Source organism: Eretmochelys imbricata, chromosome 1 (genome assembly GCF_965152235.1).
Source record: "Eretmochelys imbricata isolate rEreImb1 chromosome 1, rEreImb1.hap1, whole genome shotgun sequence".
Lineage (NCBI taxonomy): Eukaryota > Metazoa > Chordata > Testudines > Cheloniidae > Eretmochelys > Eretmochelys imbricata.
In genome coordinates, this window is record NC_135572.1 from 277,887,256 (window position 1) to 277,907,446 (window position 20,191).

A 20,191-nucleotide genomic window follows, 5' to 3' on the forward strand; every position below is an offset into this window, starting at 1 on the left:
TTTTGTAGATCTGACAAGCTTTTAGCGTCTATGAAACTTTTAGGAATAAGTTTCTCATGGAGTTCTGACATCTCTGAACAGGAATGAACTTTTTAGACTATGTTTCAAGCCTTCATAATAAAACCTGACCAATAAATAGGTTTTATAGATTGCAGGAATTATTACAAAGCCCTGGCAAACCCACATGCAATACAAAGCTTACCAGTTTCACTTTGAGTTTTGCTTTAGCCATAATAGGGTTTAAAAACAAACCTGAAATTTAATTGCTTAGACACTGAGATGATGGGTGCCAATACACAATACTTAAGGTAGAAAAAGTGAAACGCAGGAGACGCAATAGAGCTGTATTGAATAACAAATTTGGTTCACTAGCTGTCTTTTTGTTCTTTGCCTAGCACAAATAAGAATAATGATGCCAAAAAGAGGGAGAAATCATGAGTAGACCCAAAAATAATGTTTTTCAGAATTTTTTAAATTGAAAACGTTAAGAAAAAATCCACTCCACTAAATGGAGGACGGGGAGGTGGCACACAGTAAGTGCATTTTAATTGATATACCTAATAATCTGGCAGCAATAATGTAGTTAAGCACTGTAATGAATCTTTGGAGCTATAATTCACTTCACTGTTGATTAAGTTCTCTCTTGTAATTTCAGCTCCTTCACAGCACATTTTCAGTCCCACAACCCTCCTAAGACACTGCTGTCTCCTTTGGTTGAAGAATGGGGCCTATATTATTATTTACTGCAAGGGGACTACTCATGTGATTAAATTAAGCATGTACTGAAATGCTTCACTGGATTGGGGCCAGCATGCTCAGAGCCTTCAACTATGAAGTCCATAAAGAATACTCAGTTTATAAAAACAGAAATCTACTCTTTCCAGGAAGTTAATTCCCATTTCTGTTTAGCTTATATATTAAAAAAAAAAAAAAAAAAACACCCTGAATTTTTCTAGTAAAGTTTTTTTATACATCCCAGCAAATCCCTCCCAACAACACAAGAGATCTAATTAAAAAGAGTTAGTGAGCATCAATCCTTGAGATAAAAAAATTAGCTCTTTAGAATTCTGCCCTCACATATAGCTCTCTTAGCATATTCAGCCAAACTGATTGAACAGTTGCTTCCAAATGCATTCTAATTCCTAATTAAGATATTTTTAGATGTTAAATTGTGGTTCAAGAAAAAGCAGCAAGTCTGAATTATTTCTTTTTTAACAAGTTCACTGAACAAGCAATTTGTAGCTATATATAAAAATATACACCCAGAGATTACCTTATTATTAGCAGTAATACTGATTTGTAAAACATGGACAAGGTATATGCAGTCACTGTGTCCTTAGAAGTACTGCCTAGATACCATTACGATGTCCAAATTATAGGATGCTGATTCTAATAAGATTTATTTTGCAATATTACTTAATCTTACAGCTGTTCAGAAAGTCTCCTTCAAAATGAGTTTTCAACAAAACAGTAAAAAATTGGTAAAAAATTGCAATAATTTGTTTCCATTTGGCAACCAACTCAATTTCGTATACATTCAGAGCACTTTGTGCCATCTACATGCTATACAAACATTAACTGATGAATCAAATCCTCAACAATCTCCCTGTTAGGTATGTTTGTAAAATAAGGATAATACTAAGGAAGAAACTGAGACACAAACCTCATGTCTGCACAGCAAAGAAAAACAGTTGACTAGCCAGTGCCAGCCAACTGGGGCTTACGCTGAGGGGCTGTTTCATTACCCCAAGAGCCCGGGCTCCAGCCAGAGCCCAGAAGTCTACACAGCAATGCAAGAGCCCTGCAGCCTGGGCCTCGCAAGCCCGAGTAGGTTGCACAGGCCAGCTAAGGGTGTCTAGTTACAGTGTAGACGTACCCAATGATATTTAAGCACCTAAACAAGCCCCATTTTCAGGCTCCACTGTGATCCACGGAACTCCTTCTCAGCTGCCACCTGCCAATAGGTGCCTAAAGTCGCTCAACGCTAGGGTTGCTACCAATCTGGTTTTTACTCAGACAGTCCAGTTTTTGACTGGTGTCCAGGTGCAATTTAGGGTTGCCAGGTACCTGGTTTTCAGGGACCTGGCAGCCCTAAATGGCACCCAAACCAAGAGTCCAGTAACTGCGGAGTGGAGGGAGGTACCGACTCATTAACTCACGCCAGCGCCTGCTCAGCTGGGGCCACCTCCTACCTGCAGGCAGGTTCCTTGAGACAATCCAGCGATTGATGGGGAGGGGAGGTGGGAAAGAGGAGAGACAGGGGCCAGGCCTTGGGTGGGGGGAAAGGCTGAGCAGGGGGGAGAGCCTGGGAGAAGTGGCAGAGCAGGGGGTTGGGCTTCAGGGATCCAGCTACTAATAATTAGAAAGGTGGCAACCCTACCCAAATTTTTGAAGTACAAGTTCCCTCGGTGCCTAGGTTTCTGCATCTGAGTATGCACACTGTTGTCTCTCTCTAGGAGTCCAGGCACCATCTCCTGACTAAGCCCCTGAGTGATTCTAACCTGGGGAAGGATTAGAATACTAAATTATGTGTGTGGCCCTGTCTGCTAGGCATGCTCAGAAGCTGCCTAACTCCACATAAAACAGCGTGGGGAGAAGAGGAGAACCTCTCCCCTTATAAAATGTAGTCTATAGTGGTTAGAGTACTCACAGGGGATGTGGGAGACCCCCCAGTTCAAGTCCCCTCTCTGTCTGAGGAGAAGGAATTTAAACAGGGACCTGCCACCTCTCTGGTGGGTGCTCAAACCCCTGAGCTACGGAATAGTCTGATATTCAGTTGTAGGAAATTACTGGGGGTGGGTGGGTCAGACAATGATTTAATAAGAGCAGACATTGAGATTCAAGTTAAAGCTTTATAAACCATTAAAACACAAATTGTCATCACATGTCAAAACATACAAAATAAATATGAAATCAAACTTCTCGAGCAACATTTGTTCTTGTTTTGTCTATGTGTAAATTTTGGATTAATATAGAACTTTTTTCATTGGTTGAGAAGTGTACAGTGAAATAGACATTTACCGACATTTAGTGATAAAAATCTAATCCTTTCAAGCCTAACTGTTATAAAATGTAACCACACAGTTTCAGAGTCAGTGCTTGTGGATCTAAATGCAAGATCAGGGTCTTATTTAGTTTCCCCTATAAAAAAAGGGTCTACCAGCACCTACAATAACATAAAACATTGTCTTTGAACTCAGCTTGCTTTTAAAACAAAACTGCACTGAAGGTGAACATTTCAGATAGTTATGAGCACATGAAATAAGGGGATTATAATCAAAATTACAATCACTGCTAGAGGATAAAAAGGGGGAAATAATCTAAGGCAGGAGGTGGCAGAAATGGAATACAGACAGCTGTGTGATTTGTTTAATTTAAAACAGAGTAAATGTAAATGTCATGCTCCTTTAAATAGCCAAGTAAAAATAACAGTTTTATCAAGGATAGCAAATAAATGTATACGTAGAAGCTTTCTTCAGACAACAGGGAGGAAAAATATTGGTTCTCCTCTCAGCTCCAGCCCTCTTTTTCTTGCAGCTCTTTCCCTGGGGATTCATATACTGCTACTTAGAGAATTAGCTGCCTGCTATTAATGAGGCTTACCTGCAACTAGAGCTGGTTAGAAAAGTGTAGGGCTGGCTCGCTGCTTGATTAATTAACTCCATACCTGCCATAACCTAAATCCCTTCACCTCCTCCTATCAAATGTTGTATTACATATTGCTGTGGATACAGAGGGGGAGAGAGGAACTGGGCTGTTCATTAAATATCTCTACACACACTAAATTACAAATGAAGGGTGAGATTTCCAAAAGCGCTCAGTGTTGGCCTAACTTTGCCCTTGCTGAAGTCAATGGGAGCTTTCCCAAGGACGTTAATGGCAGCAGATTTAGGCCAACTGATCAGTTTGAAAATCCCACTTGAGGTGGTTAAATGCAGAGATTAAAGAGCATTCTGAATAAAAGGTACATTAATGGCAATTTATTCCCTTCAGCCCCGTGGCTTTAACACTGATTCCCTTAAAAAATTAAAAACAAATCAAACCAGCTGCTCCCCTAAAAGGCAAATATGAAGGAACACTGAAAACGTCTTATCTTCTGCTCTAGATATTACGAGTTAAGAGAGCTTTGCAAAGTACATGCATAACTGCTTGGCAACGTGTCAGTACATGAGTTGATAGAAATCTATTTACAGACAAAGAAGAATCAGGAAAAATGTTCAAAATAAAAGAAAAAACAACCCATCAGAAAAATGTCTCATAGAAGCAACAAGATAGGTTTTCTGCTTACATAATCACTGCCAAATAGATAATGATTGCTTTAAAAAGCCTTGCATATAAACCGTTCACAGTACTAACAGGATAAACTGCAATCAAATCCTGGTGCGATTGAGGTGAAATACACTTGGGTATCTGTTCTAATTTTTTTTTTTTAAATCACAGATATACAACCAACTGAATTAAAAATACATAAAAAAGAACCAGAAAAAGAGTAGTGGCAGGGGTGGGTTGAACTTGAGAGCAGACTGCACTGCAGGATTGGGGTCCAGGTTTATAATGACCAAAGTTACTACTGCCTTATGCAAAAAGAAAAGGAGTACTTGTGGCACCTTAGAGACTAACCAATTTATTTGAGCATGAGCTTTCGTGAGCTACAGCTCACTTCATCAGATGCATACCGTGGAAACTGCAGCAGACTTTATATATACACAGAGAATATGAAACAATACCTCCTCTATTGAAACAATACCTCTGCTATTACCAGCAGGACAGTGGGGTGGGAGGAGGTATTGTTTCATATTCTCTGTGTATATATAAAGTCTGCTGCAGTTTCCACAGTATGCATCTGATGAAGTGAGCTGTAGCTCACGAAAGCTCATGCTCAAATAAATTGGTTAGTCTCTAAGGTGCCACAAGTACTCCTTTTCTTTTTGCGAATACAGATTAACACGGCTGTTACTCTGATACTGCCTTATGGGAGCTCGGTGACCTGTGTCAAATGAGTTGTGACCTCAGTCCAGTTCTCAGATGAGAGACTGTCAGATCGTTGACAACCTCAGGAGAGAGAACACATACTGAATGGGTCTATAAACTAAATTATTAACACCCTTTCACCCTTAGAGATGGTCTTTCTACATGCAAGGTCAAGGTGGCATATTGACGTGTTGGTGCGAGGAAGCCTGTGCTGTATCTGTTCTGTGGATGAACAGACCACGGCAGTCTCCAGGGGTGAAATCCTGGCCCTACTGAAGTCAATGGGAGCTTGGCCATTGACTTCAATGGAGCCAGGATTTCACCCCAGGATACATGGCACAATTTTCAGTTGCCATAGGAGCTTGGACTCAATGCCTGTTGAAGTAGTTGGCAGTTTTTTCCTTGGCTTCAGTCAGCTTTAGAGCATCCCTGAATTTTCACCCACATACAATACGCTTGCTTTTAAAACAAACGGAACAGCATTCACAACATTTCGTATTTTTCAAACTGAATTTCTTCATTACTTAGAAGACCTGTTGCCTCTTTCTCAGCAGTGGGAATACAAACAAAGATGAAAATCATCATCAGATGTTACCCCATGCAATTCAGAAGGAGGTGGAAACAACAGCTGGCCATTACGAAGGAAAATATTCAATACTGGGGATGAAAAATTCTATGAAATAAATTCCAGAAAATCATGAGCATGGACTTCTCTGGGTCACTCTGACCCCTGTGTGCGTAAATATTAGTATCAAGGATGTGGCAGTATGTATGCATAAGACCAAGTAACTTTTTCCAGCCTTTTCAGGCTCATTTGCTACCTTAATCAGTCTCTAAGAGCAGGTGGTTAAAGAGAGAGTTTAATCTTTTTTTTTTTTTTTAAATGTAATTATTGCCATCTATCCAAATAATTTTCAATGGCTCATTTTCCATATCCAATTAAAGACAAGAGCAACAATGAGACACTGGCAGCAAGTTAACAATGGATCCCCAGGATCACATAGGTCTATGTTTGTTTAAAATAAAACAAGATTCTGGCATGAGTTTATCATCTTATGCCCAACAGCTTTGGTGAAAGCTAAGAAGGAAAAAGGACCCAAGACAGTATTATGAAAACACAGTCTGATGGAAAATTATAGGTAATACAATCTGCAAGCTATTTAGAAATGGATATATCTGATGGGGGGAGAGAAGCACTGTACAATAGTTTAAGTGGAGAGTTTTGTTTCTTAAATTTAACAGAAGCAAGCTTTTAATTTTTTTTCTTGTAAGATCACTGCCACCATATAAATATGCATAGCATGTTTTGGGAGGCAGAAATATGGTACCAAGACAGCTTGTGCTTCTGGGCAAGGCTACTACATCCATTAGCCCAAAAAGTTTCCTGTTTTCAACACCAGCTAAACTCTGGATTAAAGCATTAGGTCCTCATCCAACTCCCATTGACTACAATGGCACACTGTAAGTATCCTCCCTCTCATCCTGGGAGGGAACCCTCCAAGACAGCGTGAAGGGATGATGATAGGACACTGTGAGGAAGCTTGCATTGTTGTTGCCCAGGCTGTACCTATCCTGTGGATACCTAAAAGGCCTTCAGGGGAGTCAAAATGGACCCTTCATCACTAAATTTACTTTATTACAAATAATCCATCATTCTTCCCCTCCCCCCCAGCTAATATTTTTATCTGTTTCTCTGGAGTTGACCAAGTATGGTTACATCTTTCCGGTCACTTAACTAGAGGAAATAGTTTAAGACAGCACAGTACATTCTTTAAGCTCTTATTGGTGCTGTCAATGCTCTAGGCTTTTCAAAGGGAGACAGAAATGTAAACACAGCTGCTTATTGAAACTACATAAAACAAAAGCTACAAAACAAACTTCCTTTAGCTACAAAAAGATCGTAAGTTTGTACTCACACACACTAAATTGAAACATGATTCAAATGGAACACCCTGCAGCCCTAAGAAAGTCACTTGTCCATATCACGATAAATGTTTATTGAGTGCATGTACAGATCGTAATGTCAGATTTCACATATCTCATTGCAGTTGGAACCAAAGTCAAAGCCCTGAATGTCATATCTAGCTTTCAGGCGGGTTTGGGATGTGGAGAAGAGGTAGGGAAGTGCTCTTAAAAGAGTACACTTGATCCTCTCAACAGAGAGAGAGGATCATTTCCTACAGCTCTCAGGCATACAATGTAGCGCTAAACAGAATGCTCTTGATCTGACAAAGATCAACCCAGTGAGGCCAAAGCCCACCTCCTTCCTCCAAACATGTGGGGGGAAGCAGGGGTGCTGGAACAATTTTTATAGCGGAGTTGCTGAGAGCTATTGAACCAGACTGTAAACCCTGTATACAATGGAATCCATTTCAAGTCAGGAGGTGCGGCAGCAGCCCCCACACTCCTAGTTCCAGCACTTATAGGGAGACGACAGAGAGAAGGAATGAACCCTGTTGCCACCTGACCATGCAATTAAGAGGAGAGGTGGGGGAGAAACAGGAGAGAGAGAATACACACCCTCCTGTCCCCACCACTTTAATGCCTGTCAGTGAGAGAAGGAAACCACCTGCTGTTACCCTTTGTGATCTCAAGATAGGCATTGAGGAGAAGACCAATCTTATTTCCCGAAAGAACGAGGAGTACTCGTGGCACCTGAGAGACTAACAAATTTATCTAAGCATAAGCTTTTGTGGGCTAAAGCACAATTCATCAGATGCACGCAGTGGGAAATACAGTAGGTATACACACACAGAGAACATGAAAAAATGGGGGTTGCCATACCAACTCTTAACGAGAGCAATCGATTAAGTTGGGCTATTATCAGCAGGAGGAAAAAAAAACTTTTGTAGTGATAATCAGGATGGCCCATTTCAAACAGTTGACAAGAAGGTGTAACAGTAGGGGGAAAATTAGCATGGGGAAATAGTTTTTAGTTAGTGTAATGACTCATTTTATGACTTTCTTATGAATCAACAGTGTGCCCTTGTTGCCAAGAAGGCTAATGGCATTTTGGGCTGTATAAGTAGGGGCATTGCCAGCAGATCGAGGGACGTGATCTTTCCCCTCTATTTGACATTGGTGAGGCCTCATCTGGAGTACTGTGTCCAGTTTTGGGCCCCACACTACAAGAAGGATGTGGAAAAATTGGAAAGCGTCTGGTGGAGGGCAACAAAAATGATTAGGGGACTGGAACACATGACTTATGAGGAGAGGCTGAGGGAACTGGGATTGTTTAGTCTGCGGAAGAGAAGAATGGGGGGGAGGGAGGATTTGATAGCTGCTTTCCACTACCTGAAAGGGGGTTCCAAAAAGGATGGATCTAGGCTGTTCTCAGTGGTAGCAGATGACAGAACAAGGAGTAATGGTCTCAAGTTGCAATGGGGGAGGTTTAGATTGGATATTAGGAAAAACTTTTTCACTAGGATGGTGGTGAAGAACTGGAATGCGTTACCTAGGAAGGTGGTGGAATCTCCTTCCTTTGAGGTTTTTAAGGTTAGTCTTGACAAAGCCCTGGCTGGGATGATTTAGTTGGGGATTGGTCCTGCTTTGAGCAAAGGGTTGGACTAGATGACCTCCTGAGGTCCCTTCCAACCCTGATATTCTAGCATTCTATGATCCACTCCCCATCTTTATTCAAGCCTAATTTAACGGTGTCCAGTTTGCAGATTAATTCCAATTCAGCAGTCTCTCATTGGAGTCTGTTTTTGAAGTTTTTTTGTTGAATAATTGTGACTTTTAGGTCTGTAATTGAGTGACCAAGGAGGTTGAAGTACTTTCTGACTGGTTTTTGAATGTTATAATTCTTGACGTCTGATTTGTGTCCATTTATTCTTTTGCATAGAGACCAATGTACATGGCAGAGGGGTATTGCTGGCACATAATGGCATATATCATGTTGGTAGATGTGCAGGTGAATGAGCCTCTGATAGTGTGGCTGATGTGATTAGGTCCTATGATAGTGTCCCTTGAATAGATATGTTGACAGAGTTGGCAATGGGCTTTGTTGCAAGGATAGGTTCCTGGGTTAGTGTTTTTGTTGTGTGGTTCTGGTGAGTATTTGCTTCAGGTTGGGGGGCTGTCTGTAAGCAAGGACTAGCCTGTCTTCCAAGATCTCTGAGAGCGAGGGATTGTCTTTCAGGATAGGTTGTAGATCTTTGATGTGCTGGAGAGGTTTTAGTTGGGGGCTGAAGGTGATGGCTAGTGGCGTTCTGTTATTTTCTTTGTTGGGCCTGTCCTGTAGTAAGTGACTTCTGGGTACTCTTCTGGCTCTGTCAATCTGTTTCTTCACTTCAGCAGGTGGGTACTGTAGTTGTAAGAACGCTTGATCAAGATCTTGTCGGTGTTTGTCTCTGTCTGAGGGGTTGGAGCAAATGCGACTGTATCTTAGAGCTTGGCTGTAGACAATGGATCGTATGGTGTGGTCTGGATGAAAGCTGGAGACATGTGGGTAAGTATCGCAGTCAGTAGGTTTCGGGTATAGGGTGGTGTGTTTATGTGACTATCGCTTATTAGCACTGTAGTGTCCAGGAAGTGGATCTCTTGTGTGGACTGGTCCAGGCTGAGGTTGATGGTGGGATGGAAATTGTTAAAATCATGGTGGGATTCCTCAAGGGCTTCTTTTCCATGGGTCCAGATGATGAAGATGTCATTAACATAGCGCAAGTAGAGTAGGGGCATTAGGGGACGAGAGCTGAAGAAGCATTGTTCTAAGTCAGCCATAAAAATGTTAGCACACTGTGGGGCCATGCGAGCACCCATAGCAGTGCCATTGACTTGAAGGTATACATTGACTACCCCATGGGTGGGCCAAGGCAGGGCAGGAACAGGGTGAGAAGTACTTAGCAGCAGCAACATCCCACAAAAAGTAAGGAGAGAAGGTAAACCTGACAAAGCCCAAATGTGACTGGTCCTGAATTGGAATTCTCCCAAACTGTGTGACCCACGCACAGTTTTGATGTGGAGAACAAACTTTAGAGCTGGGGAAGATCTTTACCAGCAACAAATTTGTTTTCTGAAATGTATAGGCTTTATCCAAAACTCTAAAATACATACAAGGACACACATCCCACACAAGGCAAAACTGCAACTCAAAAGAAAAAAATATACATCCAAATTTCCAAGACCCAAACACAATTTGCTGATCATACACTTCAGCAAACAGACCATGCATTAGAAAATACCTCCTTTATTAGTGGGAAGAAACACAATCTGACTCCATCTCCAAAATTCAGTAACATAAGCCAATATAGCAGGTTAGCAATTGCTGTTCCACAAGTCCAACTTCAGCCTCAGACTTCTATCTGTTTTGATATGCCAGGTTCTTCCAGGAACAAACAAACAAAAAACAAACTGAAGAGAAGTGGGTTAAAAGAGGTTTTAGAAATAAATTTTTACACAAACATCTAAAATATAGAGAAAAATGTAATAAAGAGAAGACATTCCTGAACAGAGACCAGAATACAAAAACATTCTATCAAACAAACAAATCCCCTCCCTAACATGCATTTTCCATTCTGTATAAACACACGTTGGGTAACGGATTGCTGTTCCTAGAAAGAATTACATTTTGTTGCCAACAGCTGTAGCCTTTCATAGGAATCATAAACATTATATAGAAGATTTACACTTTTGACAAAGCCATAACATTGTTCACAGTAGAAAAAAAAAGCCTTTTTCTTACAAAATAGCCCTACTAGATTGTCCTTAATACTGAGCACAATAGTGGGTTTTTTGTTCAAGGGTGATATTCACCCATAGGTGCTGGAACTAGGGGTGCTTAAAGTGGTTTCCATCATATATATGGTTTACAGTTTGGTTCAATGGCTCTTAGCACCCCCACTATAAAAATTGTTCCAGCACCCCGGACTTCACCCCTTGCGTGTTTAAATGATGTATGAGCCCTGAGCTAGTGCTCCACCCAGGGGTGAACTGTTTCACCCTAGCTACTTTACAAACAAGAAATGACATCAGCAACTTAACTTAGCAACCGAACTACATGACTCTGAATCTCTCTGCTGATTTTTTGGCTTTACAATCATACCTTCCCGTTTGGGGGGCGAAAAAAAAAGTTTGTTGCCATATGATATATCCACACAAAACCAAAAAGCAAAAAACAAAAAAACCTACAGAGGAAACTAACTATTCACAAAGGGCTGTCAAATGCCCAAAGTAAACAAACGGGATGGGACGGGGAGAGAAAAATATATTGTTCTTCTCATGTCTTTCAGGTCTAGCAATCTTAGACCCCCCAATCCCATACCTACAGGCACACACATACGTAAACTCAAGCATGCAGTGGGGATACCCCCCTTTCTTATGTAGTCGTAGGACTGGGGCCTTTTAGTGTTTCTAGTAACAACAGTAGGTAAAATATTTCCAAGCAGAATTGTCAGTTAACTGACTCCCTTATGTTATTAAAACTCAGAGGTGTTGCAAATTTTTTTGTATTTATTTACAAATGACCAAACAGACATATAGGGCCAAATTCTGTAATGACCTACAGCTATACTCTGTGTAGTTACTCCACTACTAATCACAGTGAGTTATAGGAGTTGTACATCACTACATAATTTGGCTCAGAGTGATTTGCCTAATGCTACACGATGAGTCAGTGGCAGAGTCTTGTTTAAAACTCAGACTCCTGGCTTCTATTCCACAGCTACTCAGTCCACTAGAGTACACTTATAGAGCTTTTAGAAAACCTCACTACAAATCTTATAATAGTAGCTGTTCTTCTAAAATTCCTGTAAAATTTTTTTTACTTGGAAAGGGGAAAAATAATAAAACAACTTCTCAGTAATTGAAGCAGCACTCTTTTATGACCATGAAACCACCAGAATGCATTTCCTAACTGAGTCAGAGATAGAATGAGGTTGATTTAGTGAAACAAAATGTTGAATAATTCAGAGTTCTGCTTAGCAAGATATTTAACAATGTTCACTCTTTTGCTTCTTTGGATGGGGGGAGACTACTACACTGAATTTAGCAGTCTTAAATATGATCAACAACAAATCTTGATCAGCTATGAAATTCAACCTGCCTTCAAGGAACAAATTATTATATGCCAACAAGCTCTGATTATGTAACTAGATCTGCACAGTTTGGGGCTATGTGGCTTGAGCCAACAAAATCCAGGTAAATCCTGACTTGAGTGGGATTACTTCCATGGGTAAGCATTTCTCCTATTAATAAAGGATTTGGTTCATAAAATGAATTTCAAATGATCAGAGTGTAAATAACGTTAAATACGTATACTGCAGGTTCTTTTCATTTAGACAGATTCTCTCAAACATATTGTCATTAACAAACTATGATTCACAGATGATGCTCCCACAAAAGTCAGTGGGAGCCTTTCTATTGACTTTGAAAGGAGTTGGCTCAGGATCTTACCTACTATGGCCTTGACACAAAAGAGCACTTAAACATGTGCTTTAACTTGAAGCACAAGAAGCCTTATTGACTGCAATGAAGCTATTTACATGGGTAAAGTTGAACACATGCCTAAATGTTCTCCTTAATCATGGCCTAACTGAACTGAACCAATCTGTCACTTTAAAGTACTTTCTTGTTTTCTATACTCCATAATTATTACAAGAGAAATTTCAAAAAGTGAAAATAAGACATTACACATCATTTCATCAGAACAATCAAGATTTTAGTATCACGAAGCAATGCCCAACAATGTGAATTGCTGTACCTAAAACACCGAAGTAGAAATATATTAAGAACTTCAAGCAACCATAGATTGCAGAGATCTGCAGAGCATTTTGCTACTGGTGGTATTGCCCCTCCCGAATACTTTTTACATCTCATCAAAATCTATCTTTGTCCCTCCCCCGTCTCCCCCCATAGGATCTGTGCATCTCCCAAACATCAGCCAACAGCCTGAGAGGAGGGAAGTGCTGTTATCTCCATTTTACAGAAGGTTTAACAGAGGAATTATGTGATTTATCAGGACTATGCAGAATGTCTGACATAGTCTTAGAGTAGGAACCCCATCTCCTAAGTGCCAGTCCAGTGCCTTAGCCACAAAACTAATCTCCTCCATGACTACGAATCACATAGGAAAATATTCAATTGTTCTGTTAATACCTTTTGTCTTTACTACCTAACAGGAAGAGATTGCATGTTTTAGGCCAGAAAGAACTAGGAAGCTGGCAAATAAAAACATAATTTCTTTAAAATTCTCATAACAGATTTAAGGAAACATTTATTAGCTATAGTATACGGGGCATGTCTAAAGCAATTTTCAGCTGATCATCTCAAAGTACTTTAAAAATACCAACAAGCTAAACCTCACACCAATGTAAGATCTTATTATCCCCATTTTACAGACAGGGAAACCAAGGCAGAGAAATATAGGTGCTGATCCAACAAAGCACTTAAGCACATGCTTAACGTTAAGTCAGCAAGAACTAGTTATGTGCTTACATGCTTTGTTGGACTGGGGCCCATGGACACACAAGTCAGTGGCAGCGCTATCCATCCTGATCACCCAAACATCTGTAAACAGTAAATGAGTCTTCGACCCCCATCCATGATTTTTAACCATTCCACAGTCAGTTTAAGTAGGGTCCCAGCATTCCAAGTTTTAACGTGCTTTGTCCAACCATTGTGGACAATTCCATACTATTTCAAACCCACATTTAAAAACTATACTTCAAGGGTTCCACATTGGCCAGCCAAACCACTTCAGAAATCATTTTAGCAGGAACTGTGTTTAAACTCCTTAAAAGTCCATTCTAGATGAGCTTAAAGTTTATTATTCTAAACAGTACAAAGTATTTAAATGTATATAGTGTCATATAATTTAAATAGGATAATTCTATTTTTCATGGTTCTTGATACTCATTTAATGAGCTTGGAAAATACTCTCCTCTAACAATTCCTTCTTTTCCATTTGGCAAATGTAGGGTTTTTCCCTCTTTCTAGACTTTTAAATGGAACAGAAATGAATGTTTGTTGTTTAAAAACACAGAACAAGGCCATTCATGCCAAACTGTCTTTGTTTGCATACAAGCAGCACTGGAGAGGTCACCACAGTTAGCATCCTATTTTAAGGGTATCCGCTGCTTAAGGCGCGATGGGTGCTCTGTTCTCGGACTCCTGCAGTACAGAATCAGATATCAGGTATGGCTATTTGCTTGCTATCTTGTTTTCATATTCCGTGTTGCTACAATAAAAATAAAAGGCACACTAATCTAGTCTGGAGCCCTTTTCTAGATTACACACAGAGTTTGGCAATAGGAATATCAAGCAGAGGCAATCACTTGAAACCAAATAACATAATGTGCATAGATAAAATACATTAGTCACAAACTATTTACTGTAAGAAAAAACAATCCAAGAAAGAATACGAATCTGCAACTGTCCTAATATCAAACTGTATGATGCTGCTGAACATAATTGAGGGTCCAATGCATGTAACTGTAAAGATTATTCAGACGATAAATAAGTAGCAAATGTATATACCACTAATCTACAACAAGCAAAAATATTACCATGATGGGTCAGAGCAATGAGGCATTTTTCAACACTGTTTAATACTGCAGGTATACACTGTGATTATAGCTCATACAACTCATGCCCACCCATCATATATGCTTTTTATTCTCAATAAATGGTGAACGTTATTGAGCCATTTCTGCAGTCAGAGAGAAAGCATAAAATGCTGTCTACACAGGTCGAGCAAAAAAAGTGACTGTGTTTTTGATGAGAATGTTAAATTTGCACAATTTAGCACTCAAAAAATAAAATCAAGAAATACCGAAATTTAAAGTTGCACATTCATGCTAAAAATCTACTTCCCGGTATGTATGTATTATGATACAAAACCTGATTCTGATCTCACTTACATGGGTGTAAATCAGGGGTAACACCACTGAACCAATGCACTTTCACCGGTGTAAGTCAAAGAATCATTCAAAAATCTTTAATCACATAATGGTTCTCAACCTCCACCATATATTATCATTCCTTCCTCTCCATGCCCCTTCCCCACCCCCAAAACTCAGATACACGTTTGTGGCATCTTGTAACTTTTAGGAATGGTGCTGCTTCCACCTTAGCTCATTTCCAAACTTTGGAAAGTTTCAAGAGAATGAAACCAATTGCACATCCTACTTCAATCCCACCATGTTAGAAGGGCACCATGGGGGAAATTTACATTGTTCTGCACTCTCTCCCCCAGAGCCGTTTCAAGGGCACGGCAAATTGGGGCAACTGCCCCGGCCCCCCGCTTTGTGGGGACCCCCGCTTTGTGAGGAGGCGGGCAGGGAGGTGAGGCGGGAGTCAGCGGGCAGGGAGGGGGGAGGAGGAGCCCCCCTACCAACCTTCCCCTCCCCCCTAAGCTTCCCGCTCACCAGCTGGCCCCGTCAATCGGCGCCTCCCCCTCCCTCCCAGGGCCTACCGCAAATCAGCTGTTTTGTAGCATCTGGACTTGGTGCTGGGGAGAGGATGGAACTGGGTGGGGAAGAGGCAGGGCAGGGGTGGGGTAGGGGCAGGACCTGGGCAGAGCTGGGGGTGGGAGCACCCCCCAGCAGATAGAAACTTGGTGCCTATGTCCCGGGCCCCACACCCCCGTAGGGACAGCCCTGCTCTCCCCACCCACCAGGTTAGCCCTTCACCTCCTCCCAGGGCAGTGAGTGCCACACTTTTGTGAAACACTGCCTTATCCAATACAAAGGAAATGTGTCAAGGTAGAAAAATGTACTCAACTTCTATTGCCTTTGGATCAGGCCTATGCTGAAGGTGCACAACAAACGAGGAAAATGTTTTTTGCTTTGCCTCATTGATTACTCCACTCGTAAGATGTGCAGCGAATGAGGAGTTTCACTGAGTACCTTCAATAAATATCCATCACTATGTAGCTAAATCAGCTGGGAGCACCCCTGCTGTGTAGCCTTCCTTAGCTATGCACCTTCACAAGTGTAGAGAGAAAAATCTTGTGAAAAAACTTACCTGCACAGAACATTTTTCGTTCAGTGCATTGTAACATGGTCAAATCAAGGCCAGTTTCCAGCCAAACGCTCAAAGGCTCGGAAGTAAGGACTAATTCCCTGCTAACTTCACACCATTTTGGCACTACAGCTGTTAAAAAAATGTTGCCAGTGTCTTTTTACGATGAGGGAAGTGCATTTTATTCACTCTCCTTGTACTTAAAAATATTTGAATAATTTCATACATACTTTTTCTTTTTTTTTAATCACTTTCAAGCAAAGCTGAACCCTAGAAAATTTCAGACTGGAAGTAGAAGGTTTTGGAAATATACTGGTAAGTGTCAAGACACTAAGGGTTAGAATACAAATTTGTGCAATTTTAACAACGTCTCTCAGCTCCTTGTCGTGCTGTAATTGAGCAATGGACAGGAGGTTTGCGGGACTGGTCCTAGATATTTAAGATGGAGGGCATGAGTCCCATTTACACCAAGGCCTACTTTACACTGCTCTGGGAGCGTAAAGGGTACTTAAAGTTGACATAAACGTACATTTACACCTCCTTACACTGTCAAAGTGGGGGAAAAGCAGCTTTAGTGTAAATGAGAATCAAACCCAAAATCAAGTTTGCATCATTCCTAAAACTAAACACTAATGTACATTTGATCTCACTGGGACCTGCTGCATTCTTAGCTGTTCTTGTGTCACTATCATATTTTTATGCTTCCATAGAGGCTGTTGGAGTCTACTTGTAATGCTATAGGTAGTTTATCAAGCAGTAAACAACAAAAAAGCTAACAAATATCCATCCATTAAAACAAAAAAAAAAAACAGAATAAAACCCCTATTAAAAAAAACACACACACACATACACAACATATATTTTATGGACTGAACCCTTGTGACTGATGAGGTGGTTTATAGACCTGTTCTTCAGCTAGTTAACACCATTCCTAAGCTTACAGCAGAGTCCTCTTTTGGCCAGGAGGTCTAGTGTCTCCTTCCTTGGGAGGCTGTGGAAACTTCTTCACTGGAGGTTTTCAAAAGGAGGCTGGATAGCCATCTCTCTTGGATGGTTCAGACACAACAAATCTTGCATCTTGGCAGTGGGTTAGCCTAGACGACTGTTCTAACCCTCTGATTCTTTCCTGCCTGGGCCCTCCAGATTCTGCTCCTCCTGAACCAACGCTCATCTTTTTCCCCCTCTGCTGGGCTGCCTATCAGGACCTAGGAACCTAGCCTAGCCTCTGCTCATCTCACAAGATCTGCATTACTTCCTCTCACTCAGCAGACTCTCAAGAAATATGGTCTGTGGCCAACCATGGGCACCATGCATCACGTCTACGTGGCACTGCCTCTCTCATCCCAAATGATGATATCAAGTCAAGAAAGTGCAGCTCTTTGGTTACTAACATCAAAGCCAATGTCAAAACCACAAAAAGAAAAGGAGTACTTGTGGCTTTTCTTTTTGCGAATACAGACTAACACGGCTGTTACTCTGAAACCTGTCAAAACCACAGTGATAGTTCTGGTCTTACCTACAAGATCCTCTGCCATAGTTTCCTTACGCTTTCTCTCCAACTGGTCTCTCACCCATGGAAACTCCTGTAAGGAATCTAAGAACGTCTGAAAGGCCTTGGGTCCTCTGGTAGGAAGGATATCTAGAAGCATCATGGTTTTTCTGTGATTGGTGACTTCGGACTTTATTTCTTGAAGGTGGTTTTCTGTTAGAATGCCTTCCTGGTAGAGGTAGTGAATGATGAGCCCCTCCACCAGCACCTCTGAGCAGAGCACCAGCCGCAGGGAACGCAGAACCTGCTTGTCTCTGGCATCCATCTGTCACGAGGCGTGTGAGAGAAGAAGCAGGACACGTGAGATATTAAAATGCTTCAGTTTTTAAGATCAAAGAAAGCTATTTTACTGTTCAAAGTGTTTAAAAAGAAAACCACCCCATGATCAGCCAAAGTGGGAACCATATATCACTGCTCAGACACCTTTTTTTCTGCTGGGATTTCATGTATCGCCTCAGCTGGGAGTTGATTTCTTACCTCTCAGACTGCACCTGGGGCCATGAATTTGGGACCTGATCCTTCTCCCACTGAAGTTAATGTGTGTTTGCCTTAGTGTAGGCTTAGATGGGAACAGAACTGAAGCACTAAGGCCACAATCCTGTAAACTCCTTGGAACAGGGATGCAGCTGGATAACTGGTAGGATTGGGGCCTTGAGATTAAAATAGCATGTTTCTGAGTCAATTGCTTTTTTTGCGGGAAGTGAAAAACTGAGAATTAGGGCAGGACAGACTTACTGCGAAAGGATTTAAAAGGAAAGAGCTCAAGATCTTTTCTGTATCTGAAACAGCTCAGCTTGTATTAAAAACAATAGAATTAGTTGTCTTTAATTACTTGGGTGTACACTCAATGCAAGACACCCATTAGAAACACTCCTGGTGCCCCATAAACCAAAATATTTCAAGGATTAACCTGGTAGTTCCTATATGAAAGACAGTTTTTGCATGGAGTCAACCATTTCCTGAGAGAAGAAAAACCTAGTGCTGCTCTCGCTTCCTCTCCTCTCAACCTCAGTTGAACTCTTTTTGCCGCACACACACCCATCTTCCCAGCATATAACATTCCACAACTCCCCTCCCACATGGCTCCCTTCCAGAAAGCCAAGGCCACTCAGGCTGTTTGTAAGAGATTAGAGGAGCCAAGATTGCACTGATGAGCAGTCCTGATCCTTGCCAAGAGCTGCTGGGGGAAGGGGGAAGTGGAGTGAGGTGTGTACATATCTTAGATATTTACAAAGGACCAACAACCCCTTTGTGTTTTTAAATGATGCTTAAATACCAGTGTCTTTCAGGCTGGGAAGAGAGCTCCCAAAGTCTAGATATTTGGAGGGGAAAGGCGCTAGACAGGGAACCAAGCAGAAGACCTGGAGACTTACCATGATCCATTCCTGAGGTGAAATCAGCCTAGAAGGAGAGTTTAAAGATGGAGCACAACTAAAAGCAAAGAGCTCCCCCTTTCTCACTAAATTTCCCCCTCCTGACTGTTGCAGTGAGAGCTCCCCCTCTTGTTCCAATCTACTATAACCACTGTCTGGAAGAGATCCAAGATCAAGCTAGAGGAGGCGTTTTTTTTTTGTTTTTTTTTAAGTAAATAATAAATCATCCCTATTACAGAAAACTGCTGTCCACCAAGCAAGAAGACCAAAGTTACAGTAAAGTCAAAAATTTCCCAAGTATTTCTAAATATTTGTGATTTTTCAATTTCAGGACCAGACTAAGAAACATTCACTAACTCAGTGGTACTTGTACAGTCCCTGACTTGCACATTGGTATTGCTATAGACACAGGGGAAATCACTACTTGCATGCATACATTGATGTGGAAGCACACTAGAAGTGAAAGTTGAAAATCTGGCTCTGACTAGCTTCCTCATACCCATTTATTTAACCTTTGAAATAAACACTCTAGCTTTTCCCCAGATTTAATAGATATTATATTAATTGGTTTCTCTGCAAGTCAATAATAATTTGGATTGGATCCCTAGGACTCCTGGCACGTTGCAATAGGGAAGTTAGTGCCTGGTTAGGCAGGAATGATGTGAGCCATTAACTCCAAACGGCCTCATTATTATCCTATCAGGGCTGGATGGTTTTTCCCAGCTTTTTCAGTTGGAAAATGCTCCATAAACGACATAGATTCACACTTCAGAAGTTATCAGTACATAATTTAGAAAACAGGTGCATCCATTACAATAAAGAACAAACAGATTGGCTATTGCCATTCATATTACTCGCGCTGCACGTCTAGTATTTTCTGTAGCTCATCTAATCTAGCAGGTAAGATTTAGGGTTCCCCCCCCTCCTCATGATTACTTTATGCAAGAGGAATAATGTCATAAAGCTGTAGGGAGACATTTGTCGTTCCATTGAATCGATATATGCGGCTACTGTCTCAGACACTGTGTAAAATACACATAGCTCCAGAACGCCACCTGAAATTCATTGAGAACTTTATAGCTTTTCCGCAGGAGATGAAACTGTCTCAGGGGTTCTAGGGTGGCTGGTAATTTAACTCTAGTAACACAGGAATCCACCAACAAATTACACTTACTATACATCAGACTGAGTCTGGCTGTTTTTTCACAGCAGTGTGTCCGTAAAACAGACAGGACAAAGCCCTTAGCTACGGTAGCTGGGTAGGAGTGGATCTCATGCCCTGAGGGGTGCAAGGCAGGAGCGTTGTAGCCTCCCGTGCTAACCGGAGACCCGGGTCAGT

General features: G+C 41.2%; 1 protein-coding gene and 1 long non-coding RNA gene across 5 annotated transcripts in view; one reads left to right on the top strand and one right to left on the bottom strand.

Moving 5' to 3' along the window:
- The window catches only part of CRADD (CARD and death domain containing adaptor protein), a 97,663-nt gene that overhangs the window by 69,125 nt on the left and 8,347 nt on the right, over positions 1–20,191 (bottom strand). For 3 of the 4 annotated variants that reach the window (XM_077832308.1, XM_077832317.1, XM_077832299.1), the window contains one exon: positions 17,447–17,744. In XM_077832308.1, coding sequence (XP_077688434.1) covers positions 17,447–17,744 — 298 coding nt within the window. Of the gene's footprint in view, positions 1–17,446; positions 17,745–18,852; positions 18,881–20,191 lie in introns of those variants that run through there. The other variant, XM_077832323.1, reaches the window with a different exon arrangement.
- The window catches only part of LOC144273676 (uncharacterized), a 118,755-nt gene that overhangs the window by 31,305 nt on the left and 67,259 nt on the right, over positions 1–20,191 (top strand). The window lies entirely within an intron of this gene.